The sequence below is a fragment of the Budorcas taxicolor genome, chromosome 5, assembly GCF_023091745.1.
Source record: "Budorcas taxicolor isolate Tak-1 chromosome 5, Takin1.1, whole genome shotgun sequence".
Classification (NCBI taxonomy): Eukaryota; Metazoa; Chordata; class Mammalia; order Artiodactyla; family Bovidae; genus Budorcas; species Budorcas taxicolor.
The window spans coordinates 115,531,733-115,552,741 of record NC_068914.1 but is presented as its reverse complement, the minus strand read 5'-3'; the positions used below and the strand labels follow the sequence as shown (position 1 = coordinate 115,552,741).

General features: G+C 40.6%; 2 protein-coding genes across 2 annotated transcripts; both read right to left on the bottom strand.

Annotated features, from left to right (window-relative positions):
• Positions 1–420: 420 nt before the first annotated feature.
• Positions 421–4,905, bottom strand: LOC128048858 (protein HP-25 homolog 2). The gene is made up of 3 exons (XM_052641311.1): positions 4,863–4,905; positions 2,393–2,521; positions 421–887 (listed from the first exon to the last, which is right to left on the bottom strand). Exons 1-3 carry the CDS (start codon positions 4,903–4,905, stop codon positions 421–423), a joined length of 639 nt encoding a protein of 212 aa, XP_052497271.1.
• A 5,032-nt stretch (positions 4,906–9,937) lies between these two features.
• LOC128048877 (protein HP-25 homolog 1) lies at positions 9,938–12,715 on the bottom strand. The gene is made up of 3 exons (XM_052641336.1): positions 12,673–12,715; positions 11,594–11,731; positions 9,938–10,395 (listed from the first exon to the last, which is right to left on the bottom strand). Exons 1-3 carry the CDS (start codon positions 12,713–12,715, stop codon positions 9,938–9,940), a joined length of 639 nt encoding a protein of 212 aa, XP_052497296.1.
• Between the last annotated feature and the right edge of the window lie 8,294 nt (positions 12,716–21,009).

The following is a 21,009-nucleotide window of genomic DNA, read 5'->3' as shown; positions in this document are numbered from 1 at the left end:
TCATCTCTTTGGGATATTTGCTTTCCTAGCTACACTATAAATTGTGAAATTGAACTGGTGTCAAGGGCTGTGATCAACACTATTTTTCCCCCTCTGGTGAAAAACTATCAGAAAAAAACAAAAGGTATGATGACTTTCCTGGTTCCCCAGCCTCAACCAGCCCTTGATTCCTGACCTACCCTCTCCCCAGAGTTCCTGGGATATAGCAGAATACATGAAATTTCATGGGCTTTCAATAAGAAATTGTTGACCAGTTAATGAATAATTAATCTTTACTGCTTTTAGGGTTACATTCACATGGGTAAAATTGGGCATTCTTAATGTGATTTATTCAGTGATCACTGAAAAGTACTGGGGCAGGGAGGGAAGTTTGCTGTAAGGTTTAGGACCACTTGAGGAATTCCAGTGTGCCATCACCCCTTAGCCAGGATAATGTCCATAGAGCAAATACCCAAAGAATATACTTTGAATTGGTCCTTTCTTGGTCTCCATTGTGTCTAGCTTGGATTCCAGCCAGACTCTGTCTCCCAATGTCAGCTGCAAAACGACATTTCCGGAAAGATGCCTATAATTGTCCTTGGCCTTGGACTCTTTCTCCAGGATTTGAGTGCCATTCTTCATGAGCCCTAACTTCACAGCATGCTGGAATAGCTCTATGTCAAAGCCAAAGCGGTACACGCCAGGGATGGTGCAGGTGAACACTCCCGTGGTAAGATTGAAGTGGTCCTGGTCATTATGCAGGGCTTCCTTGAAGACAATGGGCTGGGAAGGGGCTGGGAGGGGATCAATCAGCTTCACTGCAAAGGCAGATTTAGGGGGAGGCAAGCAACTCTCAGTGTCTCCCGGAATCCCAGTTGGTCCTTGTAATCCTGGAGGGCCTGGGGGCCCTAAACACCAAAGTAAAACAGAAGGAAGATAGAGGAGATTTGAAGTTCATACATTTCACAGTCCCTAAATGTCTTTCCACACCACCCCTCCTACTAACTTACACTCTCCCTTCAAGGATCACCTTACACATCCTTTTCCCAGAAAGTGTCTCCTCCTCCTCTCTGTCATTACTGTGGCAGAATCCAGCGTTTACTTTGATTGTAGCATTTGCTTACACTGAGTAGTCATCTCTCCCATTAAGTACCTGTTTTATTTCCTTAAATAGATGATGAGCCAGTGCCCTACCTAATTTTGTTCCTAAAACATGATCATATGATATCCAAGGTCCAGATGATAGGAACAGTATATTTTTGGAAGCGGTGATTAAATAAATAATTTCTTGAATTGCCCTTTAAATTCGTTTCATAGGTATGATGTTTTTATTATCATAAACGCTAAGTAAGGAGCACTCAGGGAAGACACTGACACAGGGAACTCTAGGAATTGTAGCATTCCAGAAATAAAAGGGGGTATTAGAGCAATGTTTCCCTGGCTGGACTGTGCACGACAGTCAGCTGTGGAACCTGTGAATAGTAGTGTCTTAGTTAACAATACGTGACCATCTGAATTGGAATTTCAAGGGGATAAAACCTGGAACCTGAATATTAACCAATGTCCACAGATGATTTAAAGGCAGTCAGGTTAAGGAATCATTGGATCACTCTGGTGAATAATTTCCAGTGAGATTGAGATGGCAAAGTAAGTTCTCAGAATTGAGGAGAAAGTGCATAATGCCTTATTCTCAGTTGTTTTCTACAATACCATTTTGCCCTTGAGTTTGCAGGAAACTCAACAGTATTCCAGTGTGGATCAAGGGTGAACACAGAGTACTTATGGGCCTCCCTGGTAGCTCGGCTGGTCAAGAATCCGCCTGTAATTCAGAAGACCCCAGTTCGACTCCTGGGTTGGGAAGATCCCCTGGAGAGGGGATAGGCTACCCACGCTAGTATACTTGGGCTTCCCTCATGGCTCAGATGGTAAAGAATCTGCCTGCCATGTGGGAGACCTGGGTTCAGTCCCTGGATTGGGAAGATCCCCTGGAGGAGGGCACGGCAACCCACTCCAGTATTCTTGCCTGGAGAATCCCCATGGACAGAGGAGCCTGGTGGGCTGTGGTCCATGAGGTTGCAGAGTCAGACACGACTGAGCATTAAGCACAGCACAGAGTCACCATGCCATGTTAAAGAGTACACCAATATGATGTCTGTCTGCCATTTAGGTTCACACGGTGGCTTCTTCAGAACCCATCCCGGGAGTTTTTCTGGGGTAAAAACCTCATCATCTGCTTTAAGACTCTAGGTGTGTAGATGGGCTGGGAAGTGGGAGACCTTGGCAATTTCCCTCTAAAAACCATTGTCTCCATTGTTACTGACTGTCAGAAGCATCTGCATATTTCCTTGAGCTTATAGATATTTCAGTCAGAAAAAAAGTGACCAATGCAATGTGAAGAAAAATGTTTTCTCACCTGGAGGGCCAGGTAACCCTGGAGGGCCTGGCGGCCCTGGAAATCCTTGAGAATCACAGGACCCGGTAACTTCTGGAGAAGTGGCATCAGCTGTGACTGATAGAACAGACAAAGCTAAAATCCAGACACCTAGAGCAGGGGGTCAAATGGATAAATATTCACATAAGTTGAAAGATGGTGCTGCTTCTCTTGAAAGATTGTGTTCCCAACACTGTCTAAGCAGCCAGGTCTCCCAGTCTCAAGAAATAACTGTGAACTCGGTCATAAAGAGAGACTTCCCCTCACTTTCCTTCTTCTTCTTCTTTTTTTTAAAGTCTTTATTGAATTTGTTACAATATTGCTTCTGTTTTATGTCTTGATGTTTTGGTGGAGAGGCATGTGGGATCTTAGCTCCCTGACTAGGGATTGAAACCACAACCCCTGCATTGGAAGTTTTAACCACTGGACTGCCAAGGAAATCCGCCCCCCACCACCTGCCTTCCTACTTAATGGGGTGCAATCAGGGCCAAAGATAATCTATAGTTTCCTTGTATTTGCTGTTAATATTCTTACTGAAACGTGAACTTCTGATGACCTAGAGGTTTTCTCTAGGACACTCAAACATCCAGTGTCTTTTCCCCCCCTGTCTCTTTAAATAAATGGTCTTGTGGTATTATCCTTATGACAGCTAGGCACCTGCAGCCCTTAATAATTAAGCATGGTGTTTCCTCAAAATCAAGTCATTGACTGGGGGTTTAATTTATTGATTCTACACTGCTTACCAAATGTTTTCCTTGTATCTGCATGGTAAACTTCTTTTCATCCTTAAAAAACAGTTAGGGTTCAAGACAGGGGGACATATGTATACCTATGGCTGATTCAGGTTGATTTACGACAGAAACCAACAAAATACAGTAAAGCAATTATCCTCCAATTAAAAATAAATAAATTTTTAAAAAATTCAGAGTTCATTCATCTTGGGATATCCTCCATGATTTCCTCAAAGGGAACTAATTTGTTTTATTTTAAAATGCACAGAAAGAGAAGCTGTCAAATGAACAAGTGATGATGAAGAAGTTTATGCCAAACAGTGGAATAACCTTCAGTTATTTGGGGATCCAAAGACATTTGCTTGATCCTGAAGTACTGAAACACAAGATAGTCATTGGAAATGATGTTGTTGGGTGTTTGTTTTTTAATCAGTAAAAAAGTATCACACTTCATTTTATAATGGTATATATGGTTATGTAAAATATATTCCAGGCCTAAGTGACAAAAATAATTGGTAAATAAATAGTATATCATAGCAAAATAAAAATCAGAGCCTGAGAAATTTAGTTTCTCTGAATATCTCTTTCCAAACTGTGACATAGAGATAATGAGGGTTGTGGTGAGAATCAGTGACAAATAAAGCATCTAACGCACTGTTGGCTGTAAAGAAAATGCTCAACCAGTAACTGAAAATATATGAACATGTAGGACTTTCATTGAATGACACCCCTTTACTTGCCTTAATTAAGCAGTGGTATTACAGCATAGAGATGAGAAGAAAACCTGTTAAGATAGGTGCCTCTGTTTATGGGTTAGCATATGTACAAAGAAAAATTATCCTAGAAAACTGAAATTCATCTCATCAATGAAACACTGATGAAGTAACTTTTGTTAAGTATGCACGTCCAAGTGTTAACATTTCAACAGGTAAAATACACTAAAAAACAACAACAGCAATAAAAAACCCCAGCTCTTTGTTGAGATATAGTTTGTATATCATGAAACTCTCATTTTAAGTGCAAAATTTAATGATTTTAAACAAATCCCCACAGTTGTGCAACCACCACCACCATCCAATTTTAGAAGATCCCCATCATCCTCACGTGTCACTTCTCTCTCGGTCTTCTGACCTTCCTATGAGTATACTATGCTGATTTCCCAGCAAAGGAAGGTTACCCCTCAAAGTGTTGATGGTCACTAACGTGACAACCCAGAGCATCCATCAAAGCAGTTCTACGATGGACATACAAAAATTGTCTATGGTGTCTAGACATGTGTCTTTCACGTCTCTAATCTCCTTTTCTTGACATCTTGTGAAATGGGAAAGAGCTTGATATTGTATTCATCAATGAAGAGAAGGGAAACAGCAACACACATTCCACAGTCAAATACATGAAATTTTTGCATTATCTCTCCTTCTGTTTACTTTATATCATAAGTCCCTTGTGCTAATTTGCTAGTAATTAGGGCTATTTGCAAACTGATAACATAAGCTTTGGTCCAAATCTAAGGGGGTAGAAATGGAAGTTACCACTTATATTTGCTGTATCTGATTGGAAATGCTGATATGAAATCTATCCTTTTGTCCTGTGTTGTGGGGAAATTGTATCTCAGAATTATCATGATCATAAAATGAATCACAAGTGTTGGCAGGAGACAGTCCTTTGGATAGTTCTTCGTAACAGCATATGGAATCCAATTCTCTAGTGATTACACTTACCTACACACACCATGGAGAGAGACTGTCCTCCTCTCCCAGGCATCCTGATGCAAAGACGGAAGTTGTTGTAAGGTGTATGTCTTCAGCTGCTCTGTTCCTCTTTCACTTGTTTGCCTTTCAAAGGTATGAGGAAGATGTTCTAATAAATCAATATTCTTTAATATTTAATTTTTTGCCTGTCTGAGGCCAATGACCTCAGTTGGTTTTTAACCAGAGTGAAGTTGTACCAGCTGATGTTCAGACAGAAGCTCTGTGTGTTATTTGTACCCTCTTTTTTCTTTTACTAACTTCTGGAATAATTGAGAATTTAAAAATTTTATTGATTTATTTATTTAGGTGTTAGTCCTTTTGTATTTTTCCATACACATATGCATATAACTTTTCTGTTTATTTTTGCTTGTTTTCAAATTTCTATTGTTTATATATAGTATTGCATGCTGCTGCTGCTGCTAAGTCGCTTCAGTCGTGTCCAACTCTGTGCAGCCCCATAGATGGCAGCCCACCAGGCTCCGCCATCCAATATCCTGTTGGAGGAAGAAATGGCAACCCACTCCAGTATTCTTGCCTGGAGAATCCCATGGACAAAGGAGCCTTGTGGGCTACAGTCTATGGGGTCACAAGAGTCAGACACAACTTAGCAACTAAACCACCAACACCGCCGTGGATATCCTATGCTTAATGTAACTATTCCCTATTGAAGAGCATGTACACTGGTTATAGTGGCTCTTTAAATTTTTACTTATTTTTAATCGAATGAAAGATTCTTTAGATTTATAGTGCTTTACATTTTCAAAAGTTTCACACACATGATTTCATATAATCCCATAATAACCCTTTCCTTTTTCTTAACCCCCTTCCCTCTCTCCACTTGTAACCACTAGTTTGTTGTCTGTATCTGTGAGTTTGCTTCTTTTTTTTATCCACTAGTTTGTTGTATTTTTTAGATTCCACATAAAAGTGAAATCATACAGCATTTGTCTTTCTCTGTATGGCCTTCCAAGTCATTCCATGTTGCTGCAAATGACAAAATTTCACTCTCTTTTATGGTTGGGTAGTATTCCTTATACAAATTATATGTGTGTGTATATATATATATATATACACACACACACATACATATTCTTTCTCTCCACTATTGGGTTATTATCTATGCCTTTGGTTTTATTGGGTTTTTTTAAGTATGATTTTTGTAACATTTAGCGTATATATTTTCAACTTATCATAGGCTGACTCCTCAGATTTGTATCCATGAAATTTCATTTCCCAAAGATCAGGAAAATGTAAGTACGTTTGCCCTCACTCTTTTTCAACATAGTACTAGGCATTATAGCCATTGTAATAAACAGTTAAAGGAGATAAAAGGCATGCCAATCAGGAAACAAAATAAACAAACCTGCCCCAATTGTCTATGTTAGAATTTCAAGGACTCTACAAGAGAAACTCCTAGCACTAATTAGTGAGTTACACAAGGTTAAAGGAGACAAGGTCAGCACACACGCAAAAATCGGTCATATTTCTGTTTACTATCAGTGAACTCATTGCAAATATAAATGAAAAACACAATATCATATATTATAGCTCTGAAGAAATGAAATACTTGTATAAAAGTCTAATAAAACATGTACAGGATATTATATGCGAAAAGCTACAACCAGCAATCCCACTCCTGGGTATTTATCCTGGAGAAATGAAAATGTATATTTCTGTAAAAACCTGTGCATAAATGTTTCAGATAGTTTTATTTGTTATAGCCCCAAACCAATGAGTCACTATTTATGAATGGATGAACAAGTTGTAGTACATAATATAAAGAATACTAGGGAACCACAATGTCTTTTGGAGGGAAGGAAATGGTGAGAACTTCGTCATATGGATTGCTTCATTCCTTTGCAGGATGGAAAGAACCAACGTGACATCTTACCTCATTGGTGCTGACAAGAAAACTCCAAGCTGGTTGATTAAGATCACATTTTGAAGGGAGACCAAAACTACAGTTAGGTTAGGTATTAAATCTAAGTTTGATATCATGAGCTTTAGCACAAGTGATACCATTTTGGATCTGTGATTCTTCTCTTAAATGGATCTTATGTTCATTATACTGAGTCTCAATCACAGAGTCACCCTAATATCCATCAGCAGAAGAGTAGATAAATGGTGTAGGTTAGATAAATAGGGTAGATAAAAGAGTAGACAAATAGATAAATTGTGGCATATTTGTAACGGAAGGCTACATTTCCATTCACTGAAACGTTTCCTACTGTTACCACAGTGTGGATGGATTTCACAGACATGATGATGAGTGAAAAAAGACTAGACACACAACATTTTATATTGGATTATATCATTTATACAAAGTACAGGCATAGGCAAAGATGACAGCTTCCCAGGTGGTTCAGGGATAAAGAATCCATCTGCCAATAGAGCAGATGCAGGAGATGCGGGTTCTATCCTTGGGTTGAAAAGATCCCCTGGAGGAGGAAATGGCAACCCATTCAGTATTCTTGCCAGGACAACCTCATGGACAGAGGAGCTTCAAAGTCTACTGTCAATGGGGTCGCAAAGAGTTGGACACGTCTGAGCAACTGAGAGGGAGCATCAGTTCAGTTCAGTTGCTCAGTTGTGTCCAACTCTTTGCAACCCCATGGGCTGCAGCATGCCAGGCCTCCTTGTCTATTACCAACTCCCAGAGCTTGCTCAAACTCCAGGATGCCATCCAACCATCTCATCCTCTGTTGTCCCCTTCTCCTCCTGCACTCCTGAGCATGAGCATAGGCAAAGATAATTGATAAATGATGCTGACAGTCAGAAAAATAGATTCAATGATGCAGATGTGATTATGGATGGGAAGGGCACCGAGGAGACTTCTGGGATGACAGAAATGTTCTATGTATCAATCTGGATGATGGGTCCATGCTTGTATGCATATAAAATTAATTAAACAGTTTACTTTAGATTTGCGTTTTACTGTATTTAAGTTATACTTCAATAATAAAAAGAAAGCCACCAATATTCTTTTATTTTTTTAAATATTAATTTATGTATTTGGCACTGGGTCTTAGTTGTGGTATACGAGATGGTTAGTTGCAGCATGTGGGATCTAGTTTCCTGAACAGGATTTGAATACAGTGCTCCTTTATTGGGAGTGCAGAGCAGAGTCTTAGCCACTGGACGACCAGGAAAGTCCCCAATATTCTTTTACAAGTCTAGTCATCAGTAGCATAAAGTTGACTTATGTCAGTGTACAAAAAACATTGTTACCTTTATCCTTACTGTGGCTTTGATTTAATGCCTGCAAGATGGTTGTTACAGCTGTAAGAACTGCATCTTCATTCTTTATAGAAGAAAAGGAGAAAGCAAAGGGCAGAGATTGAAGGCCAAAAACATAAGCCAGTTGAGTCATATCCCTTTTAAATAAGACTCCTGTAAGTACCATGCATTTACATCTCACCAGGAAGGATAGTGTTTTTTGTGGCCACCCTGAATGCAATAGAGGCTGGTCAAATTACTTTTTTTTTTAAACTGGGTTCATTGAGGCAATGCGAACAAAATTAGCTAAAATGGAAATTGCTAGAACGGATATTGGGTAAGTAAGTAAATAAGTAGCAGCTTCGAGTAAATTACTTCATGGGAAATAGACGGGGAAACAGTGGAAACAGTGTCAGACTTTATTTTTTTGGGCTCCAAAATCACTGCAGATGGTGACTGCAGCCATGAAATTAAAAGACGTTTACTCCTTGGAAGAAAAGTTATGACAAACCTAGATAGTGTATTCAAAAGCAGAGACATTACTTTGCTGACTAAGGTCCGTCTAGTCAAGGCTATGGTTTTTCCTGTGGTCACGTATGGATGTGAGAGTTGGACTGTGAAGAAGGCTGAGCGCCAAAGAATTGATGCTTTTGAACTGTGGTGTTGGAGAAGACTCTTGAGAGTCCCTTGGACTGCAAGGAGATCCAACCAGTCCGTTCTGAAGGAGATCAGCCCTGCGATTTCTTTGGAAGGAATGATGCTAAAGCTGAAACTCCAGTACTTTGGCTACCTCATGCGAAGAGTTGACTCATTGGAAAAGACTCTGATGCTGGGAGGGATTGGGGGCAGGAGGAGAAGGGGACGATAGAGGATGAGATGGCTGGATGGCATCACTGACTCGATGGACATGAGTCTGAGTGAACTCCAGGAGATGGTGATGGACAGGGAGGCCTGGCGTGCTGTGATTCATGGGGTCGCAAAGAGTCAGACACGACTGAGTGACTGAACTGAACTGAACTGAACTCGAGTAAATTATTAATCTGAAAACTATGAAGCCACAGAAATTCCTTCACTTCCATCTTTGACCCTATGCCTTATGTACTATCACTCATCCAATTATCTTTAGATCATTTGATGGGAAGCATCTTCATTTGCTATTTTAAGCAAACTTGCTATCTCTGCCAGAGATATTTACTTGTATATTTACATCCTTAATTCCCAAAATAGATTTGAGAGTTTCAGTGAGGTTTTTGTCCCCTGGGGTGAGGTGGGGTGTTGTTGAGTTGTTAAGTCATGATCCAATTCTGTGATCCCAAGCACTGTAGCCCATCAGGCTCTTCTGTCCATGGGATTTCCCAGGCAAGATACTGGAGTGGGTTGCCATTTCCTTCTCCAGGGGATCTTCCTGACCCAGGGATCAAACCTGCATCTCCTGCATTGGCAGGCGGATTCTTTACCTGCCGCTGAGCCACCAGGGAGGAGGGGTAGGAGCAAGCAAACCAGGAGCTGAATGGCGGTTTTCCTGGTGTGTTTAACAGCAACCTGGCTGGGCAGCCTCCTACCTCACTTTGTTTTTTCACCCACTTTTTGCCACCCAGGATCTTGAAATTTGGGAATCACAAGAAATTACTGATAAATTGATGAACCAAGCATCTTTATTGGTTTCAGCAATTGGTAATACATTCATTTTGTTCAAGTTGGCCATTACTGTTTTAGTGATTTGTTCATCATTTAGCAGTTCTAGATAAAATATTTGGGATGTAGGAAGCTTTTTTTCTTAAATTCAGAGTTACTTGAGGGAGAGAATTGTGCAGTTACCCCTAGCTGTCTTAATTTCCATTGAGCAAAAACCCATAAAACACAGTGTGAGTAGTTCCTTTTTCAGATTCTTCTCTGTCCAGCTTAGACTCCAGCCAGACCCTGTCCCCTTTCTCCAGCTCCAAGATGGAACTTCCAGAAGCCTGCTCGTGGCTATCTCCAGCTTCTGCTCGCTTGTCCCGGATCTGGGTGCCATTCCGCATGAGACCCACCTTGACAGCACTCTGAAACAACTCAATGTCAAAGCCAAAGTGGTACACGCCAGGGACGCTGCAGGTGAACACACCAGTGGCAGGGTTGAAGTGGTCCTGCTGGTTGTACAGAACTTCCTGGAACACAATGGGCTGGGAGGGTCCTGGGAAAGGCCCACTCAGCTTTACGGAAAAGGCAGACTGAGGCACGGGTGGGCATTTCTCAACCAGTCCAGGAAGCCCAGGTCTCCCTCTTGGTCCTGGCATACCTATGGGTCCTAGATTCCAAAATAAACAGAAAATAGGATGATACCATTTAAGGCTTTGTATTTTGCATAGTAAATGAATTAGTTCTTCCTTTCTATGCTTCTTGCCCTTCCAACTACTTTTCTTCTCACTGGTCAGAGCCTAGCTCAAGCATCACTGCTTCCAGAAGGCTCACCTCTTTCCTCTAGATTTGGAAAAGTTCTGTCTCCTTGTACCACATCTGGTATTAATTGTTCCCATAGTTATAAAGAATTACCACAAAGAATTATAATCCTTCCCTTAAGTGACGGCCTCATCCAAACTGGGAACAGGAGTCGTACTTCATTTTCTTCCTAAATGTCATACTCAGCATCATTTATAAAATTAGCACTCAATACACGTTAAATAAGTGAGTAATTGAATTAATGAGTATATGAATAGATCTTTAGACATGTTCTGCCATGTCTTTTCTTTGCTATAAGGCTGAGTATTAAGGATCATTATTGGAAGTTACCCAGATAAATCTACGGATCACACTAAGGCAGGACCAAGTGGAAATTCTGAACAGGGATATCCAAACATGCCTGTTCATCAAAACAGCTGTGGAACGCCATCCAACCAGAGTCCCCCAGTCACTCAGGGCTAGTCTACACTGCAGGCCTGTAGAGGACTCTCTGAGGATGGAGACTAGGAACCTACATGTTTAACAAGTCTGTGAGTGATTCTGATGCTCAGCCAGATTTCAAAACCATTGCTTTAGAAGTTGAATACAAGTCTTCAAAGCTGATGGGATCTCCATGGGAGCCTAACCAAATGTACTTCTCAGCAGATGGCAAGGGAACAGGATGTCAAAGTATCTGCTGTTCCATATGCCTGTGATATCACTGGTGAACCTCAGCTTACACCTGCCCCGTGTGATGCCAACATAAGTGCTCTGCACTTCCAGAGATGGGGCTGTACTCCTATGTTTCAACTTGCACTGCGCATCCGGTATGTCTGAACAGCTGTTTGAGCATACAGATTTCTGGGGAGTTGGAGGCTGTCTTAGTAGATGAATCTTAGGACTCTACAGAATTGAAAAAAAGAGGCCATAGTCATTCGTTACCAAAAAATAATTTATCTCAATGATCAATATTTTCATCAGATCACCTGGAAGATTTCACTGAATCTATGAACACTGAAACCAAAGAGACACTATGGAGGCTAAGAGAGCCATTGAATTTTTTTCACCTGCATAACCAGGTGGCCCTGGAGGACCCCTGGGTCCCGGAGGTCCTTGGGGCCTGCGAGGTTCACACAGCTGAGAGTCTGCTGAAGACTTGACATCGGCCACAAGTAAGAGGACAAACTGAGCTAAAATCCAGAAACCTGGATCAGAAGAAAAATCAATGAAGTTTCAGATAGCTTGGGAGATGGTTCAGACTCTCTTAAAGAGATTGTGCTACAAATTTTGTCAATTGGCTGGATGGTTTTACAATTCCAAGAAACTGATATTATTTCGATCTTTAGTTCCATGAAGTACTTCATGCACCAATGCTATGATATTTCCAGACAATATCAGGAAGCACTTTGAACTGAGATACTTTCACGTTGAACACAATGAAATTAAAAAAAATAATCTTCTAATTTATGCTATATGAAATCAATGTTGCTTTTTCAATCTTATGCAAACCTCTCATGGACTCAGAGCCTCCTGCCATCTGTTTAGCAGTGATCTTTAAACAACTGGTGAGAGTAATCTCACCAGAAGATACATAAGGAGTGGCTGTTTGTTGGTGAATGAATCAACAAATACCAAAGACTGAATCAGCCAACTACTACTTCCCACTACCCTAAACCTTTTACTTGGTGCAGTAGCCTTCATTCCACTTTGAAGTATCAAGCTGATAAGATCAATATGTTCGCATTATACTTGCTCCTATTAATGCGCTGGTTATATTGTCCCCTCTATGACACATTGAACCTTCTACTACTGGTCCATGGCCAGGGGGTTGGAGATCCCTGATTTATGTCATAATGACCTTGATTTAATTTGAATGATTTGATATTGATTTCATAATGAAAGCAAAGGTCTTGCCCTGTCCCCCATTAGCTTCTATTCCTTATACTCCCTTTACAATATCCAATTGGCAAATTTGAAAAAGTGTCTTTATTTTTGTCCAGCTTATAGGCAGCTGCCTTCCAGAGATGTTCCAATTTTTAAAAAATAATATAAATCACATGCTGGGAGACTAAAGTGCTTTAGAAAGTGCTATTTACCAATGCAATGGGTTAATTTAATTATGGTAGATATTAATAAGAAAACTTACCTGCAATGTTCATGGACCCAGCTCTTCCCCTTCCCCCAGGCATTGAAGCGCTTTTGTTGACCACCTCCTCACCTGTCCTATAACTTGATCATCTGCTTGTTTTTGAAAGTTTATGGTAGATGGCTTAATAGATTGGTTTTTTCTCAGTATTTGATTTTCTGGTCTCATGAAGCTGAAGTCAAGGTTAATTTTTAACCAGATCAGTCAAACATTCAAATATTCCAGGAAAGCTCACAAATTGTCATTTAAAGTGAAATACTTCTGTCCACCCATATCTGGAAGTCATCTCTTCTTGTGATGGCCAAGCCTGGGACTATTAAGCTGATGAACTTTGTTTGTTAGAGATGAACCCATCTCTGACTCTTCCAGGATAACAGAAATATGAGAGATGGACTATTATCCCATTTCCTCTAGTCTAAATCCATAGCTTTATAGACTGTGATACTAGCCCAGGGGAGGAAGTGATTTAGTGGATAAAACTGGAGCTAAATATAGAATAATAAACACTTTTCTCCTACATTAGAGCCCAGGAGATTTTTCTTCTGCTTCTCTCCCTTACTATCTATATTTCCTGAGAACGTTTTGCTTTTCTATAATAATCAATCTACTGACATCCTTGTGTGTGCCAACCAGGCACTCTGTGTTTGCCAAAGTGAACCTAAGTTAAGAAAAATATAATTAATTGAGAATGAGACCTTGGAAATCACTGAGGAAAGAGCCTGACAATCTTCTCTTTAAAAAGCAAAAATAAAACTGGGCAAAACTGCCACACACAAAAATTGCAACTTTGGGAAATGATCAAAGTACCAAAAAAACTAAGAAATATTTATTTTGAAAGTCCACTGAATCTCATTAAGTAACAGTGGTAGTCTATGGCTTCTTTATCGGAGGCTGCTGCCGTCTAACTCCTAACTCTGGGCCAGAAGTTCTGCTGGAGTTGGGGAGGGCTAGGAAGACTGGTAGGAGAGGGGACTGACTTTATTTTGAGCAGTAGGTGGAAAAGCCCATGCCCAGGACATTGTCAAAATAGTGTTATAAGCATCCAATGATCAGGGAAAGCCAACACCACAGCTAGTCTGACATCGTGATAATAGTTAGAGCAAGCAATGGACTAGCCAGAAATTTTAAAGATTGTTGGGGGAATGGAACAGCCAACCAGGACTTTAATAAGATAGATCCACCAAGGCAATATTCTCTTTACACTCTTCGGTAGTTGGAAAAAGTTGGAAATTTTAGTTCTGTTTCTTTCTTATCCTGATCTAATCACTGAGGAGCTTAGTCACTTTTTTCATAAGACTCCCCATCTTCAATAGTTCTGGGACATTACTTCTGTCTTCATTGTCTCATAAAGCAATTAAATGGTGGCTCCTATATGAACATATTAGAAAATACCTTCTGTAGGGAAAAAGCAGCTCCTCTGTCTTAATTTCCCTTTTTACTTCTCTTACCTCTAAACTCAGCCTTGTGTCTTTCTTAACATATGTTAGCTTTGACATGCTATTAAGGCAAATATAGATATACATACAGAATATATCTATACATATGGATAGATGGATATCTCTATATCAGAGACTGGCTAGCTGTTCACCCAAACTGCTTCTCCTTCATCTCGGTTTCACATGGAAATCCTCTCCCTCTTGCAGTTAGTAGGGACCATGCAACTGGCTCCCAGTACTGGCACTCGTGACGGGAGTCACTTTGAAGGCTTGTCCACAGGTTTCTCCCATGTACTCCCATTCATCTTCTTTTCTCCTCTGCCACTTTGGATGTGCAGAACCTGGAAGTGCATGCTGAAGATGCCCATCCACAATAAGGAAGGACCCTGGTTCTCTTACTACTAAAAAGAGATTCACTCTTTTTTCAGAAATACCCTTGCAGAGTTTTTGTGAACACTTTGTTCAGCTGTTGAGAGTTATAGGTGACGATGCTACAGCAGCTATTGTCACTTTTTCTAATACAGTATTTTAATTCATCCTCATGTTTCAAGAAGAGGAACGATCACAGTTTGTTAGCCCTCTATTATTGTCAGGGGAAAGTTCCAGTTTCGCCTCAGCCCCTTCAATAGTACAAATAGGCTTGACAGAGCCTTGAGTTCATGCTCAGTTGCTCAGTTGTGTCTGACTCTTTGCAACACTATGGACTGTAGCCCGCCAGGCTCCTCTGCCCATGGGATTTTCCCAGGCAAGAATACTGGAGTGGGCTGTCATTTCCTCCTCCAAGGAATCTTCCTGACCCAGGGATTGAACCCTCATCTCCTGCACTGCAGGTGGAATCTTTACCGCTGAGCCACCAAGGAAGCCCCTGACAGCGCCAATGGGTTGAATTACAGAAAATTATTTACATGGAAGAACGCACAGAGAATAAGATCTTCAGGCACAAAAAAACTCTGAAAAAAAAATGGGATGTGAATAGGGTAAGTGGGGAGAATGTATTCATCACATCTTCCCAAGACAGATGAATTGGGGTCCCGTGGACTCTAGTCGGGGTGGTTGTAAACAAGAATATCCTTGGTCTTAAGGATGGGGTTGATTGAGTTAATTTCCTAATTCTGATAACATCTTTCAAGCCCCAGTTTTAAAGAGAGTAGAAATGCCTTTTATAAATATGCAACCATTTTTCTCAGAAGAGGGAGAGGAATAAATCCAAGATTTTAGAAAGTGAAACCTGGCTTTATTCCCTTTCAGGTTGCAGACTCATATGAGGCTTAGAGTTTCAGGGATGAATTAAGGAAACCTGAGAAACAGTGACTTCTGCTTGCTTTTATCCTCACTTTCAACTGCTTCTAGCCACACCTTATCCCCCTTTTCCAGAAACATAATTATAGCATCAAAAATATTATCATACTCTTCTTTGGCCATCAGATGTTTTTTCCAAAACTTGAGTTTGGTTCTCGTTAGCTAAACCTTCACTTTGGAATATTAAAGCTCTATGTCAAAGTTGAAATAGTAATTTTTAGGAATCCTGCAGGCTCAGTTCAATTCAGTCACTCAGTCGTGTCTGACTCCTTGCAACCTGTCATGGACTGTAGCACGCCAGGCTTCCCTGTCCATCGCCAACTCCCAGAGCATACACAAACTCATATCTATCAAGTTGGTGATGCCATCCAACCATCCCATTCTCTGTTGTCCCCTTTTCCTCCTTCTTTCAATCTTTCCCAGCACTCGGGTCTTTTCCAAGGAGTCAGTTCTTTGCATCAAGTGGCCAAAGTATTGGAGCTTCAGCTTCAGCATCAGTCCTTCCAGTGAATATTCAGGACTCATTTCCTTTAGGATGGACTGGTTGGATCTCCTTGCAGTCCAAGGGACTCTCAGGAATCTTCTCCAACACCACAATTCGAAAGCATCAATTCTTCAGCACTCAGCTTTCTTTATGGTCCAACTCTCACATCCAAACGTGACTACTGGAAAACCCATAGTTTTGACTAGATGGACCTTTGTTGGCAAAGTAATGTCTCTGCTTTTTAATATGTTGTCTAAGTTGGCCATAGCTTTTCTTCCAAGGAGCAAGCATCTTTTAATTTCATGGCTACAGTCACTATCTACAGTGATTTTGGACCCCCCCCAAAATAAAGTCTGTCACTGTTATCATTGTTTCCCCATCTCTTTGCCATGAAGTGATGGTCTAGATTCCATGATCTTAGCTTTTGAATGTTGAGTTTTAAGCCAGCTTTTTCACTTTCCTCTTTCACTTTCATCAAGAGGCTCTTTGGGTCTTCTTCGCTTTCTGCCATAAGGGTGGTGTCATCTGCATATCTGAGGTTATTGATATTTCTCCTGGAAATCTTGACTTCAGCTTGTGCTTCATCCAGCCCAGCATTTCACAAGATGTACTCTGCATAGAAGTTAAAGAAGCAGGGTGACAAGTAAGTCCTTTAAGTCCTTCTGGAAAGATGACAGTTGTGGAGGGTGGAGGAAGGCTTGCATTGAGCTTCACTGTGAAGACTGACCTTTCTCCACAAGGGCATTTTACATTTTGACTTGCCAGTCTTGGGATTCCTGGCTCACCTCTCAACCCAATAAGTTCTAGGAGAAACACAGAGCAGTCTATGGGAAACTAATTGCTTAGAGGAGCCTGAGTCCTTCCAGAGTGCACTCGTGGTGTTGTGATTTCACAGGCTGATTTTGAGATGCACTCCTCTCTGGGTTGTTCTGTCTAGATTTCAATATATCAGAGTTTCGACTTCTGTTCTAGCTCCCCTTGTGCTATCAGAGTCCTCAGTATAGTGTTCCACTGAAAGCAATGCTAGCTCTATTTCTGCCTGGCATCCCCAGATACAGATGCTTACCCTTTCGTGGAACAGAGTCTCGAGGACTGCTGTTCTGTACTTGGCCAATACCAACCACTTCAGGACTGTTTCAGTTTTGTACTTTGGGACTCTTGTTCAGAGCTTGGAAACTCCAGCTTGTTACCCACTAGCTATCTCATCCTTGCTCCCCTGAGATTTTCTTTCACTTCTATCTGAGCAAGCTATGCATCAATCAGAATGTCGTCGTCACATTAGCCTTCCTGTGGGGATTAACATACTATCTTGGTTGAGAGTGTGAGTTTTGGCTTATAAAGGAAACAGTGCAGGTCATATCTCATCCCTAGTCAAGCTTCTTAACATTTATAAGGGTCCATTTTTTCATCATCCACAAAAGCAAGTCATAATATGAACTCTCATTGGTCTGTTCTGAAATAATGTTAGTATTAAATATTATGAGTTATCTTACATAAATTAATAGTACAAAGTATAAAAATATAAGCAGGAGAAAATTAGAAGTAGACAAAAGACAAAAAGTAAAACCATATTAAATGGTCAATTAAAGTGCAGATGTGTGCACCTACCCAGTTTCAAAATTTTAGTTGGAAATATGAAGCTGAGTTTCCTGCGGGCAAAACAAAACAGAAAAAAGTCCCCTTATATAATTCTTGTTGTCAGTAACGGGAAATATGCATTTTCTTTGGAAATTTGCAATACGGATAGGAAAAAATTATTCCCAAAGATTTCATATAGGAGCATTGCATGAAATAAGTCAACTGATTATTTAATAACACTTTCCAGTGGTGGTTATATTTTCTAATCAGCGGAAGTACTATTACAATATCACTGAGAACAGTGTTATAGCACCTAACAAAAACTATTCAATTCACTCTGTTGCACTAGGCAACCTGTATTGAATGACTGTGTGTGAGAGAGAAAACTTTGTGTTTGAGTGGCAAGCAGGTATATGTCAGTGTATATTTATTTGGGGGCGGGTGCTGTAGGGTACAGTTTAGACTCTGAATGTACAAGGTATTCCCCACTCGTCTCCAGTCATGTGCGATTCGGCCATAACTAAATAACAGCACAATCACCAAAGAGTAAACAGAACAATATCATAGAACGAAAGTTCCATCCTGTAAAACAGTCTCAAAGAAGTCAAAATACTTCCCTTTCCTGGACTTCAATTTTTTCCTCACTCCAATGAGGAATGTAATGTTGAAACTTTCTCAACCTTACAGAGAGGTCTAGAAAATTACAAAAATAAAATAAGAGCTATGGAAGCCTGAACACTTTGGATTTTTCTCATGACCATTTTAAAATTATTTAAAGATGCCCCAAGGCTTTCATATGAGAAACCACCAATAATTTCTGGTCATAAAGATGCTCAAATATGTACAGTGTTTTCATTAGAAGGCAGAAAGTAGGGGCCAGGGGCCAGGTACTACATGGGACTGTTTGATGTACCATGCACCATGGCAGGCATATTTATGACATCATTCTCTTTTGCTTCTAAGCAATTCTGTGACTTATGTCAGAGATCATAGCACCACTATAGCTGAGGCTGAGAAAGAGTTTAGTTATTTTCTTCAAGGTTGCACAGTTGGGAAGTGTCAGAGCTAGCATGTGTGAAAATGGGTCTGACTTTGAGAATCAAATTCTCAGATTATTTTGATAAATAATTGTCTTGATTTACACTCATAATTACTTGACTTAACATTTTGTAAGTCATCAATGGAATCAGAAATTACAGCCAGGTTTTATTACCAAGGATATGACTGGTGGCTTAGTTGTCTTTTCAAGCAAGTGTTAAGATTATTAAGAGGACACAGACCTTAGACTTGTAATAACAGTTAGGACCTCTCTGCCACAGTAGCTGATTTTTCAGCACAGACAGAGCTTTCAGTCATTAGGACAACTAGGGACAATTTCCTCTAGAATTTATATTTATTGTTGACATATTTTGTTAGATTTAAGTCCATGTTCAGGCTTTGCTTTGTTAATGGGAATAAAGGATGTCAGTCAAGGAAAATTTCTACCACCTAGATGTATTGACAAGGAGAGCAAAGGTCAGGATAATCTTACATAGGATGTCAGCCTTGTGCCTTCATTGTACTAAACACTTCATTATATTATCCCCAAACCCTATGCTACCCTCTTAGCTAGGCGTAATTACCCCTTTATGTATAAGTGGAAAAACTGACAAGAAATGAAACTAGGCAATTTCTCCATGGAAGAAACGTCAGTGCTTAAAGGAGTGAACTTCAGATGCCAACCATCACAGCTAAGATAAGTAGCAGGTGTGGCTGCCAGAGGCTTCAGGCCAGCTGAAGCATAAGTTGGAAGAAGTGACACTGGATTACAATAGGAAAGATCAGCAGGTCCCTTCTGCCTTCTCCATGTCCCATCTAGAGGGCATTTGGGATAATGCCCTTGGAACCTTCCTAACCTCCTCTGACCCTAGTCCCAGCATTGATGTGGACGCCTGTAGTAACAGATACTTCTTGGGACTGTGAGGGTTTGCACCCCTTGATGGGGCGGGAATACAACCCTTTGAGCAGCAGCACTGGTTTCCAGTCTGTGAGAACTCTCTGTTACTGTTCTGCTCTAGGTTTCTGGATTTGGGCTCTGTCCATCATATCAGCCCTAGCTGATCTCAAGACTGAAGGAAATTCTGAACCTGTGAACCTTTGAGACCCTGAGGCCCCCCCCAGGCCCTCCAGGTCCTTTGGGAATACCTGGTGAAGATGGCGAGAGATAGTTTTCTTTTGCTTTTACTGGTCTTTCCTTTCTCTGGCTGTAATGTTCACAGACCCAGTTAAACTCCCAAATGCACTTGATAAGATTACTGAAGCAAGGCATTTCTTCTTTTCAGTGCCTATGAATTATTTTCTTAATTCTGATTATGCATCAGAATGTCAAAATTTCATCCCAGTTACTGAATCAGGAACTTGGGAATAGATGCAAATTACCTATATGTTTAGAAAGCTCTCAGGATATTTGACGTACCACTAGAGACCCAAGGATGTAACTCTAGTTGCTATTCATGGTGTGTGGAAAGGACAAACACATGCATTAGGTTCATTTAGTGTATCTATAAAGAAATGTGGGAGAACTCTTATGGGTAAAAGTATCACTAGAACAAATTCATTCCCATCCCCTCACCATCTTGTTGAGAAGTGAACTGCGTTTGAGGCAGTTGGTTTGTACTTCGAAAAGATCTCCAAAAAAGGGATTCCATCTGCATATTGTTATTTATAGTAAGCTAAACCATTCAAAATTGCTGTTTTGTGGGGCAAAATCAGGGGAAGTACTGACACTGCAAACGTTTCAATCTAATATACATAAATTGGCAATGGGACAGGTGACACATAGTCAGCTACATAACAAGAAGTGCTCCCTAAATGGAATATTGATGTTTGGCTGGAAGCTCACTAAGAATTCACCCACTAGTACTGCAGCTCTTGGCTAGAGACCTGGTGATTTCCCACTAGTTTAGTTCTTTCTCTAGAATTGGGAAAACGTAGTAAGGAAATTGAGATACATTTTGATTCACGTGGTAAGAAAGACCACTCAGTTAACACATGCACTTGAACACATCCACACACCCACACACGTGCAAACACAATGTGAAAAATAACTCACTTGTAAAACATTTAGAGACAAGTATTTTTTGCTAGATTAGAGAAAATGGCTGAACCTGGTGAATTGAGAGAGCATACCATACAAGACATGCATGAATACTCAGATTGTTCATTAATTTTTAAGTGTGGTCATGTATATAAGAGAATAAGTTAACTTTATATTCTAAAAAAGACGTCGATAGTGCCCATATGTTTGGTTATCAGCCCTGGGATTTCTTTGGAAGGAATGATGCTAAAGCTGAAACTCCAGTACTTTGGCCACCTCATGCGAAGAGTTGACTCATTGGAAAAGACTCTGATGCTGGGAGGGATTGGGGACAGGAGGAGAAGGGGACGACAGAGGATGAGATGGCTGGATGGCATCACGGACTCGATGGACGTAAGTCTGAGTGAACTCTGGGAGTTAGTGATGGACAGGGAGGCCTGGCGTGCTGCAATTCATGGGGTCGC